The sequence below is a fragment of the Diadema setosum genome, chromosome 22 (genome assembly GCF_964275005.1).
Source record: "Diadema setosum chromosome 22, eeDiaSeto1, whole genome shotgun sequence".
NCBI classification, from domain to species: domain Eukaryota; kingdom Metazoa; phylum Echinodermata; class Echinoidea; order Diadematoida; family Diadematidae; genus Diadema; species Diadema setosum.
The window spans coordinates 27,583,618-27,604,780 of NC_092706.1; the positions used below are offsets into that span (position 1 = coordinate 27,583,618).

Consider the following 21,163-nt stretch of genomic DNA (forward strand, 5'->3'; position numbering starts at 1 on the left):
AAAATTTTATGTATACCCCTGATTTTGCTCCCCAAACGTTAACCTATTTCACCCTTCTTATGCCAATCTATCTTTCCTTCTTCTAACAGCGCACTTGCTTTCCTGTGTGTATAGTCGTAGCCTGCTTGTGGGTAAGGGGACGCAGGGGGCGTTCACTCAACAAAAAGAAGAAGAAGGGGGGGGGGGGGGGGTGACGATGCAAGAACGGGTCCCTAACCTCGCGAGATATGACACCTGTATAGAGAGCAGGGGGAGAACACATCTGGCTTGATCAACACAGTTCTGCAAAGTCTTTATTCACATTCAACATGATACATAATACTTTCAATTTACAAAAACCAACAATCACAAGTTTCACATACACTATGTACACTGACATTACATACAACGCATTATCCAAACTACCCCTTAGTACTATTAACTACATGTTACTCTATCACCAGATGTCCTATTACATTTACTATTTCTCATTAACTCAAACTTCATTTCTGTACACATTGGCTTAACTTATCTCTATATATATACATTACATACACGCTCTCAACTACACTCAACAGAATACTGTACATTGGTAAAAGCCCCGATGCAGAACCTTGCCATGGATTAAGCACTTTGTAAACTCACAAACTAAAATAAAAGCTAAGGCGAGAAGACGCTGGGCTCCCCAGCGTTTAAAAAGCCAAAAAAGTGTACAAAAGAAGTGTTAACCAGCGTGTGCGTGAACATATACTATACAAAAAGTTAGCTCCTCTTTTCGCCTCTTCCAGGCCTAGAGAAAAGGAGATGGGGAGAGACTCCCCCCATTAAGACTTTGAAACAAAAGAGCTACCAGCACATCTTTCCGGCCTCCACAGAGGTAAAGAAACTTGACAATGGCCCTCCGCCGTAGTGCGGTCTTAAAAAGCCGTGGTCAGCCGGCACAGTCTACTCGCGCAGACCCCATTCATACTATAACATACAAACGCACACACATACACACACACCCACAACACACAAGCAATCACACACAATCACACACACACGCACACACACACACACACAGATGCTACCCTCTACATAACATGATATTGTATGGTATGCTAAGAAAAGCCACGAGTTCCTTCACATGCAATGTAAGTTCAGGATTAAACGAAAGGCTATCCATTATATACAGCATGTACTTTGATTTTGACACTCTACATAGGCCTACATTGAATATTGCGACGGACCTATCTCATAAAATATTCATCGACATATAAATGAATTAAGCTGTCGATAATATGACAGCATTATCAAAATCGCTAACGCTTAACTTACCAATATATGATTACCGCCACAGTATCTCGCAACTGAGCCAGTTACCAAATGCAAATTTGTTAAAGATAACTCCAGGTCAATCCCTAACTCATTGAATATATCAAGGCTATAGAAAAGTGAGAATAATGTATACATCTCATCGGTTGTTTTCAACAACTGGAATAAACTACTATTGCAGGACAGCGACCAGAAGTTAACTGCATTAGTAAAATCATAACTTCATATATTATAACTTGATATAACGAATTCTCAACCATATCTATAATTTGGTAATCCTGTGATTATCAAAACACAACATACTCATTAATGGCATGTCAATGTGTGAAACATACAGAGATAGCAAGAGAGTATATGAAGTAGAATAATTCTTACCTGTATAGAGAGCAGGGGGAGAACACATCTGGCTTGATCAACACAGTTCTGCAAAGTGAAGAACTTGTGCTGACCCACGCCAGATGATGTTCATTCAGCTCTCAGGTAAGAAAGGGATTTGTTTACAAAACAAACGCCGGGTGCTAAGGTGGTCGCCTGGTGGCCTTTTCATCAGGAAACAAAAGAGTTTACCAAGGAGGGAACTTGAACTCAGACTAGAGCAACTGTATGTTCTCCAACATACCCGTGTTACATATATATATATATATGTGTGTGTGTGTGTGTGTGTGTGTGTGTGTGTGCGCGTGTGTGTTTGTGTCCGTGTGTCTGTGTGTATATACATATATACATACATCAGTGTACATAGAGAGACAAACAGACAGAATAGAAGGAGAAAATAGAGTTGATATGTACTTATTAAGAAGAAGAAAAAAAAAACCCTCTTCACATAAATATATCGAGAAGAATCATCACACATTATTGACATTACTTCCATGCAGAGGGGAATAATTTAGAAGCTCAGCGCTGACGATTTTTTTTTAATACTCAGCGAGTGACGAGTATGTGTCAAAGAAACTCGAAGTGCAATTCAATCAAAATGATAAGTAAATATTCAATACTAGATGAGTAATTCTGAGGCTTGTTTTCTCTCCTGTTATTTGTAGAGGAAACTATATTTCAAAAAAATGAAAATTAACTGTCATCGTTATACATCGCGATGGGAAGTTGTGATCGCCATGATGAATCCAATCTATAGTTTCCATCGGAAATATGGTATAATGTTTGTTGTCGGACTGCCATATTCACCCACTCGTGGCCGCAGGCGAACAAATACTAGTAAAAAACGATGAAAGACCACCCTAATTCGCCGGGAAAGGGAGCATACATCATCACGGAAGTAAATATTGTTTTCTTTGACATTTAAACAGTCCCCCCTCCCTTTCAAACGATCAGTCATCATAGCGCACGTGAAGCTGTATAGTCCTATACCTCGAGATTTCGCACTGTAAGAGAAGAATAATATTATATCAAAACTTATTATCGGTTTCAAAGAAAGACAAAAAAAAAAGGAAATGGAAAAACTATAACAGTCTTGATATTGATTTTAAATACGGATTTAATCATGAATGTGTCCTTTACTGGCCGGCCATCTTTTCAAGCTATGCTTACAATGGCGGCCCTCTGCATTATCGCTCCATGATTATAATTGTTGTAATCCCCGCTGCATAGACATGCATACTGTATATTGTATCATTAATTACCTTTTATATCTTTGTTTACGCAAGTCAAACGACTCTGTTTTGAATCTATTTTGTATATTTCCCACATGTTCATGATCATGTGCCTTATGTATATTGATTTGCTGATTGATTTGTTGATTTGCAGAAAATAAAGTATTAAACAAAAAAAAAACATGTCATTGACTAATCAATGGGAAGAATTGTAAAAGTAGAATACGGCCTGCTAATAAAGCTTTTAAACTATTATAGTTGATTACGTAATAAACAAAAACCTAACACTACGAGTAACAACGAAATAGAGAGCAAACTAATATTGCCAGAGAACGATACCTCTGAGACGCTGTCAATTTAGATACAAACATAATTGTGCATCGGAAAAGGGTATTACAACAGACGCTTAGTTATTGGTCACTGTGTAATATATAGTATTGCACGAAAGTGCGACAGAAGTCTCCCCCCCCCCCCCACATTACTTATATTTGCAAGGCGCTTCCCAGAATTGTTGACAGTCGCCTTATAAACATATTTCACAGTGACATTTTATGACTGACATATTGAAGATAAATCGACGTGATTCAGGCACGAATAAGCCATCTATTCTTTGAAAACTTTACAGTACTTTTTTAATGACGGGAAGTGCGAAGACTAGTAGTTGTTTCGAAGTTGTCCATTGGTTTTGCATTTGAAGCCGCAGTAGGGAAAAGGGAAAGAAAGAAAAGTACTCGAACGTCCACAGCAGACGATCAAACACACAGACGTAAACAGGAATTTGAGACTGCATACCCTGAGTGATGCACTATCGCATGTTTCGAAACAACCGCGGCACTGCAAGAGCAAGTCATAAATCATCTTTACTGCGTGTTTTTCTCGTTCAACATGACAACCGAATCATTGTGCAAAAGGAAAAACTTCACATAAATCGCCCTTAGAGGGAGATCATTTTTGTTGGCAAAGAAAGAAGCAAATATCCTTAGTCAGATATCTGCGTCCATTGATCTTTTCAAACTCTCCGTTGATCAACCCCTGTAGACATGATTTCTTTCTGCCTTTTCTCAAAGTATTTCTCGAAATTGAGTAGTATAATCAAAAAATTAGCGAGCCGTAGACTTTTGGAACCAATCGTCGTATAACGTCGTCGTCGGAAGGCTCTCCATCGATTTAGCAAAAAAAGAAATGTATTGTGTTTTATGAGTGGTTGCAATGATATGACACAGTTCAAACGACTTTTGGTAGAGATAATTAGAAATGAAAACGGCGTCGGCCGTCGATGAAGGTTGATGATTAAATTGGGATAGATTCTTAAAAGAGAGGGGGGTGCAAGGTACGGGGAGTGAGGGATGGGGGGGGGGGGTTCGGGGGGAAGAGGGAAGAATGCCTTCAGTATAAATGCGAGCCTTGATTTCAAAAAGCCCTTCACCCCTCTGCTCAATTGACCAAAAGATATCAGATACGGCATTATTTTTTCTTCAAAAATACAAATAAAACTAACAGACAGATAGACAGACAAACAAACAAACAAACAAACAAACAAACAAACAAACAAACAAACAAACAAACGCTCCAACACACTAACAGAACGAAAGCAGACCAATTATGCACGCACGAGATACAAACTCTCGTTCCCAAGAGCAGTCGCGATATCTGGTGGGCTCCACCATGGACCTAACAACAAAGCGAGTCCCCTTAACTCCTTGGTGCGTGCCGGATGACGAAGTTAGGCTACACGAGAAGCTTCGATTCAAAATCGTGTAGGCATGTTCAACATTGTTACTTTTGGAGTGATCCCATATTTTGTGTATGCACAATGTATCGTGGAGTATGGGAGAGGGGTAGGATGGGGGGAAATCAAAAGCAGCTTTACTTTGGCAGACTGGAGGGAAATGAGCGAATGACTTTACACTTTTGAATACTGAAACGATTGAAGCACGTCCCATTCAGATTTTCGTGTCAATTTGTATTCATTGTTGGCTTTTTTTTATTATTCCAAACTCCCAAAAGGCTCGGGGAAAAAAAGCAACCCGGTGATAGAGCGCTGTAATCCATAACTTCCTCCGTGGAAATAGATAACCACTCCCGATATAATATCCAAGACAAACAAATTAACATGCGATCGTTTTATTTGTAATTTACAATCCTATGATGGCTTGAAGTCGCTTTTGTAACTTGACCTCGTGACTGGAACAGAGAAATGATTCCCCGAGTAGACTTAAGCACTCCGAGTCGACACGCTTGATTTATGTGCGGTCAAGTGGTATTTATTTGAATCTGTTCTAACCAGGAACGATAATTTCATTTCTCCAAGTTCACTGCATTGTAGCCTTTCTCTCTCCTTCCCTTTCTTTTCTCTCCCAATATCTCCCTCTGTCTCTATCTATCTCTCTCTCCCCTCCTCCTTCATTTCTATCCGGTATCTTTTTCCATCAACCATCTTTCTCTCCCTTAATCATTCTTTCCATTATTTTCTTCATTTCCATTCCTCCTTTTTTTTTCTCCTCTATACACTTCCACTCTCATAAAGATATTTTGATATCGTAAACTTACTACAAGTACGACCGCTAAAGTGCAAGTCCACACTTTGTCAGGGATAGCTTCAATACTGAGTAATAAAATCAAATGAAGCGAAAATGGCGGACCCTTCATTTTTCCAATCAGGGCTGACATCCCAATGTTCGGTGAACAAACTGCATCCTTTATTCTCATTGTGCTTATAAGCTTAAATACTTGCAAACTTTCTTGGCTCGTTCATCTGCACTCTAGGTGCTCAATAAAATCTCGGTGCCGCAGGAAGAATACGGTCTTAAATCGTGATATTCGTGATACATCATGTATGATAAACGATAATTACGACCTTCATTGACAGAGTTCAAGAGTGATTGTTTAATTTCCAATTACTTGAACCCCCCCCCCTGTTATTATGTATATCTTTGATCTACTGACTGCAGAATAGAGCACCGAATCAGCTTAGAGCAGTACCACCTAACCAATAGCGTATGCACATGACACATAAGGGCGCGTGATTTAGAAAAATACAATTAAGCGTTATGTTAAAAACAGCATTATGTTAAAAAAGTACAGTTCCTAAGAAAAGCGTCAATTATGAAACATAGTTCACTATCAGTGGTCCTTATAAGTTTGTTTCTTTTTTTAATCGGTCAATCACCATCGATCATATTCTAAAGTTTTTAGTTTGAAATATTTATTTGTTTCTGTTGAAAATGGAAAAAATGAATGAAGAATGAATGAATGAATGAATGAATGGATGAATTTTTATAACTCTCTACTTCTCTCTCTCTCTCTCTCTCTCTCTCTCTCATACTCCTTCTATTTTCTTCTTTTACCTTACATCGAATGTATATACATATACCTTTTCTTTTCTGTTGCAGTGATCTCATTCAAAGTGAGCACGAGGTGAGATATCAATTGAAAATAAATTGCTTATTGAAATATAACTTAAACAGCCCTCCCTTAGTTCCTCCCTGTTAGCCAAACACCACTACCATTGTATTTTCACACCTCTTAGCCACTTTTAATCTGTTTGCCAAATCTCGATATTTCCCCCAAATTACCCCCTTTTCCCACTGAATCTGTGTCCTTGTACCAGCCAAATTGCAAGGTATTCATCGATTATATAGCGAAGTGACAAGAAATTCTCCACAAGACGCAAACGTCGAAATAACAGACATTCAATTCAGCACAGTTAGAGATTATAATCTGAAAGATGAATTAAAATAACCAAGTAACACATGGGTGATCGACAGAGGTACAAAAAAAAAAAAGAAAGATAAAATGCCCGTGTGCTTTTTTAGTACATCGCAGTTCATATCAGGGTCCGAATTTCAGGATTGCGAACAAGAAAGGAAACAGAATCAACAAAATAGACGGTTGAATAAAAGAGCGATCGAGAGATAGAAGGTGGCACAGAGGGAAGATATTTATAGTGGTTTGGCATACAATGTTATCGCCCTATGATCGCGAGTATAACGATACATGATTTCTGCCATCGCTAACACTCTGTCGTCTGCTCAATTGACACCCTGGAAACCGCTTATCGGCAATTCGGATCTGAGTGCATTTTTTTTTTGTCGGCGTGCCACTTGCCAATTTGCATTATGTGAAGTCTTGACCCCAAAGAAAAGGACTCAGATGACATGACACCGTAGCAGTGGCGAAGTCAAACCTGATGAAAACAATCCTTTGAGATACAAATCATTCATTTTTCGTTACAAGTGGCACAGGCTCAGAAATCGTGCGAAATAATGAAGAGCGCAAACTGCGGATAACCGATTCATCGAAATTCGCTTCGTTTCTATCCAACGTACGAGAGCAGGTCACCATGTAAAAACAACAGAAGGAGATTGAAGTAAATTCTGTCATTGTTTGTTTGTTGTTTTCGACAATGCCCGTGATTTCAGAGCATCAGTAACGGTCGAGAGTTAGGAATCATTTTTTTTTTTTTATTAAACAAAATTATTCATCATCACTTTCTTTTGACGTTTTCTCGACATCCGTGTTTGCAACTTTATCAGGGTCAAAATCCCTGTTCCCTACAGTTTGTATGTGTGTGCGCGTGTGTGTTTGTGTTTGTTTGTCTGTTCCTGTATCTGTTTATTTGTTTATTTGTTTGTTTTCTACATTGTGCTGCGATATCTAGGCATCCTGTTCAGGTTAGATATTGTATTTAAGGAAATGCGCTGTCATAGGTTGCTAATCAGGTTGGCCTCGATTTCTAGGGCACCTGTATTGAACATTGCGGGACACGAAATGGTACGTCTAACGTTACCGATTACGCTATGTCAATTCATTTGCCGTAGATTGGACTTCATGATATAATACCACTTTCTTCCATATTCATCCATTTCTGTGTCGATTGATGAATCAATTACAGAAAGGGTCTTTTGTGTGTGCGTTTTTATACCATTAAACAATGAAATGTGTACGCCAGTACTCTTACTATCAGACAGACGTTGCTCAACGTGTAATCTAATCAAGCATTTATAGTCAAACTTATTACCTTATATCTCTTCGTCGAATGTCTTCTCGTTTAGATGGCAGAATAGGCAGTCGCTCCTGCCAAGGTTGTGAAATTGTCGGCACTCCCCAAAGAAATACCGGTTCGGAAGAGCCCATATACGCTTTGATCTTACCTTGCGCATATTTCCTCGCCATACATTAATATAAAAGAATCCGTGCGCGGCGCACAAACAGAGCTAATATAAGGAAACGAAACAAGGGCTGGTAACGACGGGGGAGATTTGGGAGTATAAAAAACACATTCGTCATAAATAATAAATCTCAGAAACTGTCCGTAATGTCTGCGGCAATCAAGATTCCAAGAACGCAGCGACTGGATCAATAAGGCAGCATTTTGGGTGGCCTATGGACTCGACAAATCTTGGTAAACATAAAACGTGCCTACCGCACAACCATATCTCTTCTGTTTACGTCGGCCGGGGAAAGTTTTGAGATAAATCTCTATCGTTTGTATATTCTCTTCTTACACACGTGACCTATTCTTGAGCCTAGATAGCTGAAATAGTGAAAACAAAAATAAAATATTGTACGCAGTATTGACGGTGCTTTGTTTCGCTTCTTCTGAGATGCCGGAGTAATGAGTCCGGATGAAAAGATCTCGTCACTCAGGAAACTACGATGCTATCTCGAGTGCCTTAACGGTAGATATTTTTTTTTTTTTGAGGAGTTTGTGATAACATCAGAGCTCCAAGGTGAAGAGCAACAGTTTAAATGTCGGTTAGCAGCGTGCCGACATACTTGCAGAATTCCTTGAGGTTTGGTTTTGTTTCGTGCCGTTTCGTTTTCTTTTTTTTTTCTTCTTCTTTTTCAAAAGTCACATGACGAAGGCAATTGAAAGAAGATATCCAACTATCTTTCGCTGAACAGAACCCATTCTTCTCTACTTTTTTTTTCACAATCATCCATCTCAGGAAAAAGTATTTGAGATGGCATCTCGGAAGTGAAAATATAAAACTTGGGAAGAATGTTAGGACACAAACGTGCCTTCTTCACAATCTTCCTCTACAGATGTTACAACTCTCTCCTTTTTTTTCATTATATTTTGAAAACTAAGCTCACTCCTAAAATGGACGCCCAGTTACGATAGGATGTCGTTGATTTGTATCTCAGACGTGCAAGTTTGCTTTGGTTTTGATTAGGGCAAACATGGATTGAAGATGCCTTGAAATAAAAGCTGCTTGTTCTGCAAATTTGTTTTTGTTATTTAACAAAGGGAAATGTTAGAAATAAGCTTGTGCATACAACGAGAGGAAAACGTCGGCAATATGGCCAGTGCATTGCAGTAATCAACTAGAAATTTCAAGAATTGATATAAGAAGATCATACAAAAAGTAATCACCAGTACAATCAAGGCAAACGCATCAAAATACGAAATAAGCAGCTTCAAACTTTGTCACAAGTGCGTCTTTTCGTCATTTCTGATGAGGCTATCATGTGGAAGAGCGATGTAAGGAGTTTTCATGAAAAAAAAAATAAAGGCAATGTGTCTTTAGCATAAAGTTTGCTAAAGTGGCTTGTCAAACTTGGGTCGAGGAAGAAAAACGTATTTCAAACAAGCCAAACAAGAGAACAATTAATTTGTAACAAGTATCAGTGACTGTATTTCTCTCTCTCCCTCTCTCTCTCTCTCTCTCTCTTACTAATATGGTAGAATAACTAGATTACTTGCACTAACCAGAATCAAGACAGTGTTGAAATAAATGAAAACAACAGCAGCTTACCTCGCATAAACACGTAATACACGGATTTCCCACCAAGAAAGGTGGCTGTACAACTTCACCTTCTCGTTCGCACGACAGCGGGTCACCTGCAGAATGAATAATAAGGAACAAAATTGTGTAGTCTCGTTATAGCCAAGCGTTTGGAGTGATCATTTTAACTGAACGTGTAATAGTCTTATCTGTTCAGGTCAATTTGCAATACAGCGCAAGATATAAATAATAATGGTATTAATGATATTATAAGGTCTTCTTTATATAGGGTAACCTCTTCAGTGTTACCACTGCTCTACCAGAGGGCCCTACCATTGTTACTACCCTAGCGTTGCTAGGTGCCTATTAATACACCTGGGTCAAGAGGGATATGGTGGCCGAACATCTGGTCCAAGGACGTAAGCACTTGGCGGGAATCGAACTCGGGTCCTCCGATTGGGAGGCGGGAGTCTCATCCACTATGCCACAGCGTATAATACATTTACTTCAGTGAATTATGCATTATATAATATCATCATTGATAGTTAAAATACTACACTTCAGTGCGTTTGTTTCTTGGCCATTCGTAATTGCTGTTGTTTCCCCTGTGTTTGTTGTCATCTTTGCTGTTGTCGTTCGTTAGATAATCTCGAGCCTGATATAAATGAGGGTGCTGTTCGTTATTCCGAAGGTTCGCTATTCCGAAGGTTCGTTATTCCGAAGGGTCGTTAATCCGAAACACACAAATTCCCTATACCTAGAGGTTCGTTCATCCGAACATTTGTGGCGTTATTCCGAAGGTTCGTTATTCCGAATATTCGTTAATCCGAAAATGAAATTCGGAACAATGAACGTTCGAAATAACAAATCTTCGGACTAAAGAGCCTTCGGAATGACGAACCTTCGGAATAACTAGCTGTAACCATAAATGAGGGGGAAAACCCCCACGCGGTTCTTTCGAATTGATAGCATTTAAAGGACAAGTTCACCTTCATAAACATAAGGATTGAGAAAATGTATATTAGTATAACATATCAGTGAAAGTTTGAGGAAAATTGGACAATCGATGCAAAAGTTATGAATTTTTAAAATTTTTGTGTTGGAACCGCTGGATGAGGAGACTACTAGGGCTCGTGATGTCATATGTGTACAACAGTATAAAGAAAATATAAAGAAAATTCAACATATTTTCATTTTTTTCGCATAAGAAAAGAGCACTTGACTTGCCTCTTTCTAAAGGCAATGGGAATAATATTACCCATAACATATGTCAGTAACGAGTCAAGGGAATGTGTACTTTTTTCAAAAGATGAAATTTTGTGAAATTCTCTTTATATTTTCCTTATATTGTTGTACGCATGTGACATCATACACTGCAGTAGTCTTCTCATCCAGCGGTGAGTGCACAAAAACTTCAAAAATGCATAACTTTTGAACGGATTGTCCGATTCTCCTCAGACTTTCAATGATGTGTTCTACTAATATTGCTATATTCTCTCAATCCTTATGTTAATGAAGGTGAACTTGTTCTTTAAATCAGTGAACCGTTGATGTGTCGTGTTTGTACCCGGTTTGATACTTCGACGGTCATTTTTGCCTATATGTGTACATGTGCATTAAAACAAACAAATAAGTTCATATTTCAGCAACAAATCGAGAGCAAAAGAAAAAAATATATATACAGAAAAACAGTCATGCACAGTATCATGTAAGGAATACAAATCCTGTTAATATCATTATGAAACGAAGTCTTATTTTTGTATACGGAAATACGTGTGGCAACGTACAAGTCATAACATTCTCGAATCACATCCATGTCTGCTACATAATCTTTGTTCCTTGAATCACTGTGGCAAAATTAAGGAGTGCAGTATAATTATGCATTGAGAATTCTCAACTATTTTGTATACAGTCAAGAAAGTCCACTACTTTTTTGGGGCGGGGGTCGGGGGGGGGGGGGGTCAGTGTCATGCGATTTTCTCTGCTGGTGAAAGCTTTACGTTATACCTGACATTGCGGCACAGATGTAGCAACCCCAAATCACACATAGACATGATATAATCCATACTCGGCACATCGTAGATTCAGTAGATTCTCGCTATATCCACTGGTGACTAAACACACGCACACACATCCGCCGTCCACCATGAGTTGCTGCCACCATTACAATAACCGTTAGCGGCTTTTTAAAAATATAAACACTTCGTTTGGAAAACTTCCTAATATCCTGATTCTCCGCGCACCCTCATGCCTGGTGAAAGCCATGCATCCGCAGAAGCACGAAAACCGTTTCGTAACGCTCGGCAAAGAAGGCGAAGACACAACAATCGTTTGCCAACGACAAGTGGCGAGCGATTTGTTTGGCTTCGACCGATGTGATGATGGCGTAACGAGAAAATTGATGAGTAAGACTGTCATTCATTAAGATTTGAGGCCTGGTCTAATTCATTTGTCATCTTACATTTCCACCTCTCAGCTTTAGGGGGCTGACTTCATTTGGACAACGCGACTCAACATGCTTTTTTTTTTTGGTCATCGTTTCTTTCTCTTTTATTCATATAACAATTTCTTCTAAATTAAATCTTGGCATACTGATCGCGCAATCTACACTTGTTTTTGGCACGATTTGTTTTAACTTCCTTTTGAACGCTTCCTCCGAATTAGTCCTCGAAAACATGAAGTGATGACAACGCAATTCTCTGACAAAGCGCCCTAAATTGTCAGTTGAGCTTTCAATCTATATCATTTTGACTAGTTCAGTTGCCGTTTTCAGACAAAATTATGAATGGACCGTGATTATCTTCAGTTATACTGGTTCTGACCTTATCAGAACCATACCCCTCTGTCTTCTAATGAATATTAAGATCAGTTTAGTACACTTTTTGTCAGTTTGCTAAAGTGCACTTTTGAGACCTTTTGGCACTCGGTTTCTTTGAACATCAGCTTTCAATGTGCATGATAATGTTGAGTTCATAATTACTTTTCATAATGAAGGGAGAAATATATTGTTCTCTAGCTGTAATCGTTCGAATGCTTGGTCGATTAATTACAGAAGGTTTTTATTTCTGTTTTTGTTTTTCATTTTGACAGGTAAGGCGTTAATACTAATCAATGTTTGATTACTGTTATCTTTTTTTCTGAATTGAATATTATTCATTGGCGTTAATTGGCTTGATGTTCGACCAATAATATCGATGGGAGAGGCGGTTATCGCTGAGCGTCGTCTAATTCATGGCGATCAATCTTCCCGAGCCCCTCGGGGGAACAATATTGGAGAAAGCCAACTTGTTTGACAAGCTCGGCGTGAACTTGATTAGCTCCTGTCGAAGAGCGGAACCGTCTCACATCGCATGGATGTGTCGACCCACTTTTACTCTTTCGTTACGTTCATCCATCGTGAACAGCGTAAAGCTCTCTGGATGCTACATTTTATATCCCTTTTGATTAGAAAGACAATGTATAAATGCCTAATGAATGTGTAGAAGGTGGGGACAATGATTACACTGAAATTTCGGTATAAAAAGACACACACCGTTGATGTAAGATGGCTGCACGATACAAACTTGGAACACGAAAGAAGAAAGTTCGCCAAACGCGAACAGAAAGACAGGTGCGGCAGACAGACAATTAGACAGACAGATAAGAGGCTAAAGAAGATGATGAAAACATAGGGAAATGAGGAGAAACTGTAATGATAATGATAATTGAGATAATAATAACAACATCGATAATTTCAGTTATACTAACAATGACAATGCATAACAATAATAATCTATAATGATGAAATAAATTATAATAAAACTAGACGATTAAGTATGAAAATAAGTAAAAGACGAAGAACAAAACTGGAGAAGAAGAGAAATCGTGGAATACTTCCCAGACGAAGAAGGAATTAAGGTGAGAGCAAAGCATGAAACGATGAAAGTAAACACGATGAAGATAACTCGCTGGCTAGGAGCAAAGGAGGAAGAAACAGAGGCGCGCTAGAAGGTTACGGCAGCGGGCGGAAAGACACGTACTACACACAGGAAGCGCCACCGATAATGCGTCATTGTTTCCATCAGGGCCAATGCCCTGTTTGTCAGCCACCTGTTACGCCTGTCTAACGGCTTCATCATCGCCAGACTTTTTTTCTTGAGGAATGACACACCTCCGCGAAACGCGCGCGCAAGTCAGGTGCATTTCGACGATTGATGCGCAATCAGCGCTTAACGGAGCGAGCCGATCATAGACTACAGAAAGTCATAATAGCGCAATCGATCGATCGGATGAAGTCATCGCCTGACAGTGGGCGCGCGAATGGCCACATTTCGAGGTCAGGCGCAGGAGAGCATTTACTAATTTGCGGTAATACGTCTTGACCGAGCTGTCAGTTTGTTGAGGGAAGGGGGGAGGGGGGGGGCACACTCTGCAAAGGTAATGACCTCTCATTCGAATATTATCATCAGTGGGAGGGGGAGGGGAACAGAGGCTCGTTATAACCCATCTAAATGGCAGCTCAGGAAACCGGGTGCTGTTCGTTATTCCGAAGGTTTGTCATTCCGAAGGTTCATTAATCCGAAACACACAAATCCCCTGTACCTATAGAGGTTCGTGAATCCGAACATTTGTGGCGTTATTCAGAAGGTTCGTTATTCCGAAGAATCGTTGATCCGAAAATGAAATAGGGTTCACTATGCAGAAGGCTCGTTTATCCGAAAATGAAATAGGGTTCGTTATTCCGAAGGTTCGTTAATCCGAAAACAATGAAATAGGGTTCGATATTCCGAAGGTTCGTTGATCCGAAGTAAAATAGGGTCCGTAACGAACCTTCAGAGTAACGAACCTTATTCTATTTTTGGATTAATGAACCATCGGAATAACAAACCTTATCACATTTTCGGATTAGCGAACCTTTAGAATAACGTGTCTTCGGAATAACAAACATTCGGAATAACGAACCTTCGGACCAAAGAACCTTCGAAATAACGAATCTTCGGAATAACGAACTGTAACCCAGGAAACCGATAACTCCCACTTTTAATTTGAAGGTTACAAAAGCTAAAGGATAATCCGACCACCTTAACACATCGCGCAAAAGGCTTTTAAAAGGACCCCACCCGATTAACTTCAGTTGTCAAAGAGAAATGAGGGTTTTTGTAGAGCATGTTAATCCCTAATAAGGACAGCAAAGTAGTTTGTATGTATATCAACAGACTTTTCAACTAGTGTTGAAAAAAAAAGTCAGTGGATGGAATCACGTCGTGTGCATTTTTAGCCAATAGAACTCTTTGAAAAAATTCACACAGAATGAATGTCTTTACGTCCTACGTATGCATCCATCCGAATATGACTATATCAAAAAGGTTTTCTATAGCAAATCTCCATTTTTTTTCTTCTTTGCCTGATACGCGTGCTCAATTTAGTTCTCTGCTTTTTGTTTTCACAATCTTTTATCGTGATAATCCAGAATCTGCATCTCTTTATATAATTTTTCTACTTCACCCCTCCCCTCACCCCCGTTGCTGCCGTTTTTGTCTAGTAGGGTATTTTCTTGTTCTTTGCTGGATAATATGTGCGAAGAAAGCAGTCCATCTGTAAGAAGTGGTACAATATCGCAAACGTAAACCAGCTCCGATTCTACAGATCATCTCACCTTCTACCCACACATAAAAGAGATTTAACCGAGAGCCTCCGATGAATGTGATACCCACATGCACGAACAACATATTTGTTCTGCCAATCTTTTGTCCCTCCTTCACTAGAACACAAAATTGCCTTCTATCAATTTTTATTTACAGTTAAGGGACATAAATTATTTTCTCGTGTCGTCGTTCCCCCCCCCCCCCATTTCAAAACTGTGTCCTCCAGTACATGAATATCATTTATTTTTACTACTTGTACTTATGTATGAGTTCTATGTATTTATTCGCATTCAAAATCATAAACTTTTTCGTCGATCTATTTCAGTGCTATCCCGTTAATCTCTTGTTGTCTTGTTTGATGTCTTCGATGAACATCCTGGATTTGTCTGAGAATACAGTATGCAGCGATCACCGGGGTTGTGTTGTCCTTGCATAAAATAAAATGAGTCACTCATCTCCATAAATTCGCAGCTATTCAAGTAAATCGCGGCTTTGGGGGATTATTGAGGCATTTCCCATTTCTCTTCCTAACTCTCTCCCTCTACCACCCCCCCCCCCCCCCATTTCTGTCTTTTCTCCGAATAGCAGGATATCATGCATGCTATGTTTATGCATACAAGACAAAAATAGACAACAGGGGAAAAAAAGGATATATATCTGCTTCTATCTAATCTTTTCATCCGCCATTTTCGTGGAGATTCTTCACTGTACATGCCTTGATAATACCAGGAAGTTTTGAGCAAGTTCTTTATAGTGCGAAAAAGAAAAAGCATTGCCGTTTCCTTTAATGAAAAAAGGAGAAAAAAAAAGATGCTTATGAAGCCAAGGAAATCGGCCGTTATAGAGCTGTGAGCCATGTGAGACAGGGATTACATTTGATGCTCCCTTTCTCCTTATTCGTGCTCTCAAATTTATCCATTTGTAGGCCTACTCATTTACATAATCAAATGTATTATTAGAGTTTCCTTATGTCAGTTTTGTCCACTTACTCATTATACATAGCTGCGTGTATGTGTGTGTGCGTGTGTGTTTGCACGACGTCGTATGCTTGTTATAGTATGTGTGTGTATGCGTTTGTGTGTGGGCGGCCGTTTGTCTTACTCTGCCTTGTATGGTGATGAGAATATTATTATTTCGAACGTCAACAGCCCTATACATTCCCAATGCCCTAAGCCAGATATCGGGGTAAATTACGAATTTTAGCATAAAAGCCTCCCAGGCATGCTGTCAGCAGAAAGAAGGCCATCTTTTGAAGCTTGCCCTTCCCAGGGAAAACGAAAAAGGAAATCAGTGGTCACAAGATAGCCCACTACCCCTCCCCCCCCCCCTTAATCCGTCCCTCTAACTGTGAATCACCACTACAACTGAGTGTCCATGTTGGCTGAGAAAAGGATGAAAACAAAAAGGGAGAAAGGGGGGGGGGGGTGTTGCCGAAAAGAAAAGTTGTTCATGGAAAAAAAGTGACACACATGACGATGTGGAGGTGATGTGGCGGGTATGATAGAAGCAGGGGGGGGGGAGGATAACAGACATAGGTCGAACATCAGGAAAGAGAAAAGGGACACGAAACCCAGAAAAACAACGACAAAATAAAACAGAAAGGCGGCATTCTCGCGCTGGGGAAACAAACTCGCGATGAATATTCAACATTATGCAACTTGGACAAGCGTCTCCGGGGTACCCCGCAACGTGTTTGTAGGCTATCCATCCTCGATCTGCATAATACACAGGGAATTTGAGGCAACATGGCGATCCGTTATCGGGGGAAAGCCGCTTGCATGTACGCTTATTCATGCCCGCGGTTTAAATCGCCTAGCCGCGTCATTCACACAGGGCGGTGCATTTCGGCCCCGTTCACACCGACTTTCTGCGACTATTGCATTCTATGATTTGATTTTACTTCTCAGTGCTCAGTCCGCCGCTCTGCATAGATTCGTTTGGCATTATATATTGTTGTTTTTTTTTTCTATTTCTTGATGACATTAACCCTTTTCTGCTACTGTTATAATTCTATTAGCTTCAGACTCTGAACAACACCCTAGTTTAATTCAATGGAACGGCAGAGAACATTATACATGTACATGAACTCTGGCAAGAAAGATTTCAGTTACAAGAATGATATTACAGTTCCATTCTGGCCCTCAAACAAACAAGGATGGTCATGCAAAAACAAGGGCAAACATCTGTACTTAAAACACACACTATGTTTACATCTTCATTGGATATTCAATTTGCATAACTACATTTACATCTATGTTTCCGCAGATCGTGAACATGACATATTTGTATAAAGTAATGAAATTAAAATTACAGGGCAGAACAAGTGAATTGTTATCTACATGGATAACGACATCAACTGATTGTTATATCTATCGCGAGGAAATTGCTATCGATATTTTAGGTGGTTTTTTTTTTTGTAGAGGTTTTCATTTTTTTTTTGGGGGGGGTATAGTTTTGGGTAGTAAAGTAGCTATTATATGATTCCATGGCGCACACAGATAGAGGAAATTTGACGGACAATTAAATCCAGTTTTACGTTCTTCAAACATTCGCGATATTATAATCTGGGAAACATCCTTCACGCATGCAGGCAGAAAACTATAGTAGAGATAGTCTTAGCTCTGCGATGTGAAAGGTGCGCGTTTCATCATTCCGCGCAGGCGATCCCCATCACTCAATCCAGATCGATTCTGAATTTTGGCTTACAAATGGCGGGAGAATGGAGCGATCCATCTCGCCGGGCTTCGCTGTCTGTCGCGCGCCAGACCGAAAGATCGACAAATTCGGTTAGACGTTCAAAGAATAACACCGTTTTTGTCGGCTCTCGTTACCGTTATTACAGCCGAAGCTCCAGCATAAGGTACGCTCAAATCTATCCCATTCCCTTTTCTCCTGTTTGCTTCCGCCGCCCGTAGATATTGACCTAGTAAATTTCTTTTAGTGAGCGCACAAGGAGATTTCGGGCCGGATAATAAATAAGGGTTGGTGACCTAATTCTGCTAGATATTTCAAGTGCAATCAAATTTGCCGTCTGTTTGATGACTGGGGTAGAATAAGGAAACGTATGCTTCAAGAAAGTGAGTGACCGCTTCGAATCTATATTCCATAAGTCATAACCAAACTATTTAAACTGGCGCTTGTTACGATACCATTACATTGCCGCCTTTGCTCTTCGAGGTACATTCAAGACTGACTCCGTGCATCACTGAAAATTCTCTATTACGGAACACCATGAAAAGTGGAGAATTATCTAACGCGTGATGACGGCTGTATTTTGTATCCAAAAAAACAATGTGATGCAACGCTTTTGCGGAACAGTTTGTTTACCTGATGGCATAGAAAAGTTAGACAGGTCACAACGAAACAGTCGAATGCTGACCAGACCCCCCTTTCTCCCCCCCCCCCCTCTCCGTCACTCTTTTGTCCTTCAAATCAATCAATCAATCAATCAATCAATCAATTCATCAATCAATCAATCAATCAATTCATCAATCAATCAATCAATCAATCAATCAATCAATCAATCAATCAATCAATCAATCAATTAATCAATCAACCAATCAATCAGTCAATCATCTACCTATCTATCTATCTATCTATCTATCTTCTTATCTATCTTTATCTTTACTTCTATTTCTGTTGTCTTTTGTGTTTCGTTTTTTTTTTTTTTTTTCTCACCAACCAGAGAGACCGCTCGTCCCAAATCTTTCCAGCCAGGACGGCTCCACGCGCGTGTTGTAATCTGGTCCGATCGCTCTTTTCGGCTACGGTTGCACTCCCATTCGATATCCTCCGCCATACGGTGATTAAACCCTATGTCTTTGTTGACAAAATGACATTCAAAGGTGGAGGCGTGTGGCCTACTTTCGAGGTTATGGTGCGGCGCAAGAAACGCTGCCGCGCGAGGTCTCAATTACCTCTTCGTTTTCCCCTTTAGCTCCGAGAAATTTGTAAGAGAAGGAATAATTTGCATTTTTCTTGAATATGCAGAGGGTTTCCGATACTTGTCTTTCTCGCCTTCCAGCTATGTCGAGAGATAGTCGGTCGTAAAATTAGAATGATAAGACCGGCGACAATCCTTTCTCGGGCGCCACTTAAAACTAACCTGTTTCGAGCAAGCTGATATGGGAAGCGAAAAAGAGGAAAATTTGAACGATTCAAAAAAAATCATAACCGAGGTGTTGCTAAAGATAGAGGCTGCTCTTTGGTGAGCGTCAAAAGGCGCAAAGAAGATTTAGCTACGCGGTGCTCATTTCATCATTTATTGCAGCAACGGCTATATTCATACAAAGCATTTTCTTTTATCAATTCGGAGAGTAAATCTAACTCTGACACCCATATACACAGAAAGACAGACAGATAGATACACACACACACACACACACACACACACACGCACAAACACACACATACACACACACACACAAACGCAAAAAGATATCATTTTGCTATGTTAACATCAGAACCCCCATTGTGACTCATCACTGTGCTTTTTATTTGTGTTCGCATTCAGCGCATGTGATAGGTGCGCTGGTTAAGCGCTAATAGGATACGAATTTCTTCCAATTAAATCGATGAGCAATTATTGTCAATGATGCGCATTGCAATCAATTTCGCTCCAGAACAGGTGGCTCGGTTACTTGCTGGGATTTGCTGAGGCTGTTCCATGAATAGATCAAACATTATTTATTTGATCATCAATCGATTGTTCTTCTTTTAACTTGTCAAAGATTTTCATTCGGTACGTATCTCAAGCTGGCGTCCCAAATCCTGATGCAAATCAAAGTTGTTGTTTCTTATTATCATTTCTGTAGACAACTTACTGCTGGGAAAAGATAAAATCCGTCATTGTGATTAGTAATGAATGCAGGTGTTTGTTTTTGTTTTTTGGGTTTTTTTTTGTCTTTTGTAGGTCGGGTCGCTTTGTTCTTACCCCACCCCTCCACTACAGTACATTCACGTTTCTGGTCATTGTGAACCTTACCGGTTTGATTTTCAGGCCAGCATTCAAATCTGTAGGTCCTATACAGTTATGCTTCGACAACATTCCTTACCTATGTTCAACCCCCCCCCCCCCCGGAAAAAGAAGAAAAGAAATAAAAGCTACCACCGGCAGATGACATCCATTTAATATCCATTCACTCGTCACGGTTATTTCTTCTTATTATTTTTTTAATTCTATACCCTTTGCATCTATCTGAAAGACTTCAGACATAATCTTCCAGTCGTTTTATCAGGTTAGCTTTGTGCATGTCCTGTTAATAATTTATGTTGATCTCAGAGTGAAATGATGTCAGCCGGTCACCTCATAAGTCAATACTTCCGGATACAATCGACACATTTCTGCTTGACCCAACTCTTAACCGTAACCATTGGAAATTATTATCAGTATCGTGACATTTAAAGGGTGACTACGACAATCCTATAGATCGGTTTCCGATGCGCTCGATGATACGGACGTGTGTCTCTAGACATGCTGGAGATGCAGCTTTTTTTCTCTCTCTCTCTCTCTCTCTATTCACCTGTTGACTGTCTAGGTAAAGCTTGGCACTAAGCAGAAGCAACCTTTGCTCTAAAAGAAATGCATAAAATATGAATGCGGTAGTTAGGCGGTCGGGTTGTTGAAACCGTTCGTCAGTGACAGCGCGCCTATGTTGGATATATAACACGGTGAGAATCTCTATGTCCACACGGACAGGCGTCTGCTGTCTTTGCATTGATACACGAGGCCATGGCGTAGGGGCGACACATCTCAAACGCAGGTGCGCCCGCCTTTAACCCGTATTCAATCGATCACGTTTTTCTCGATTTCCAGCGGCTATCATCCTAAGCGCTGATGCGCTGATAGCACATAGAGGGAGGTGAAGGGAAGAACGGGTGGGGGTGGGGGGGGGGGGGTGTCAGGGAG

The 21,163-nt window shown here is 40.0% G+C and overlaps 1 protein-coding gene across 1 annotated transcript in view; it reads right to left on the bottom strand.

The window, feature by feature from the left end:
- Nucleotides 1–21,163, bottom strand: part of LOC140245272 (BMP-binding endothelial regulator protein-like) — a 157,470-nt gene that overhangs the window by 48,066 nt on the left and 88,241 nt on the right. The window contains exon 3 of the mRNA XM_072324856.1: nt 9,662–9,783. Within this exon, the coding sequence (XP_072180957.1) occupies nt 9,662–9,783 (122 nt within the window). The remainder of the gene's footprint in view (nt 1–9,661; nt 9,784–21,163) is intronic.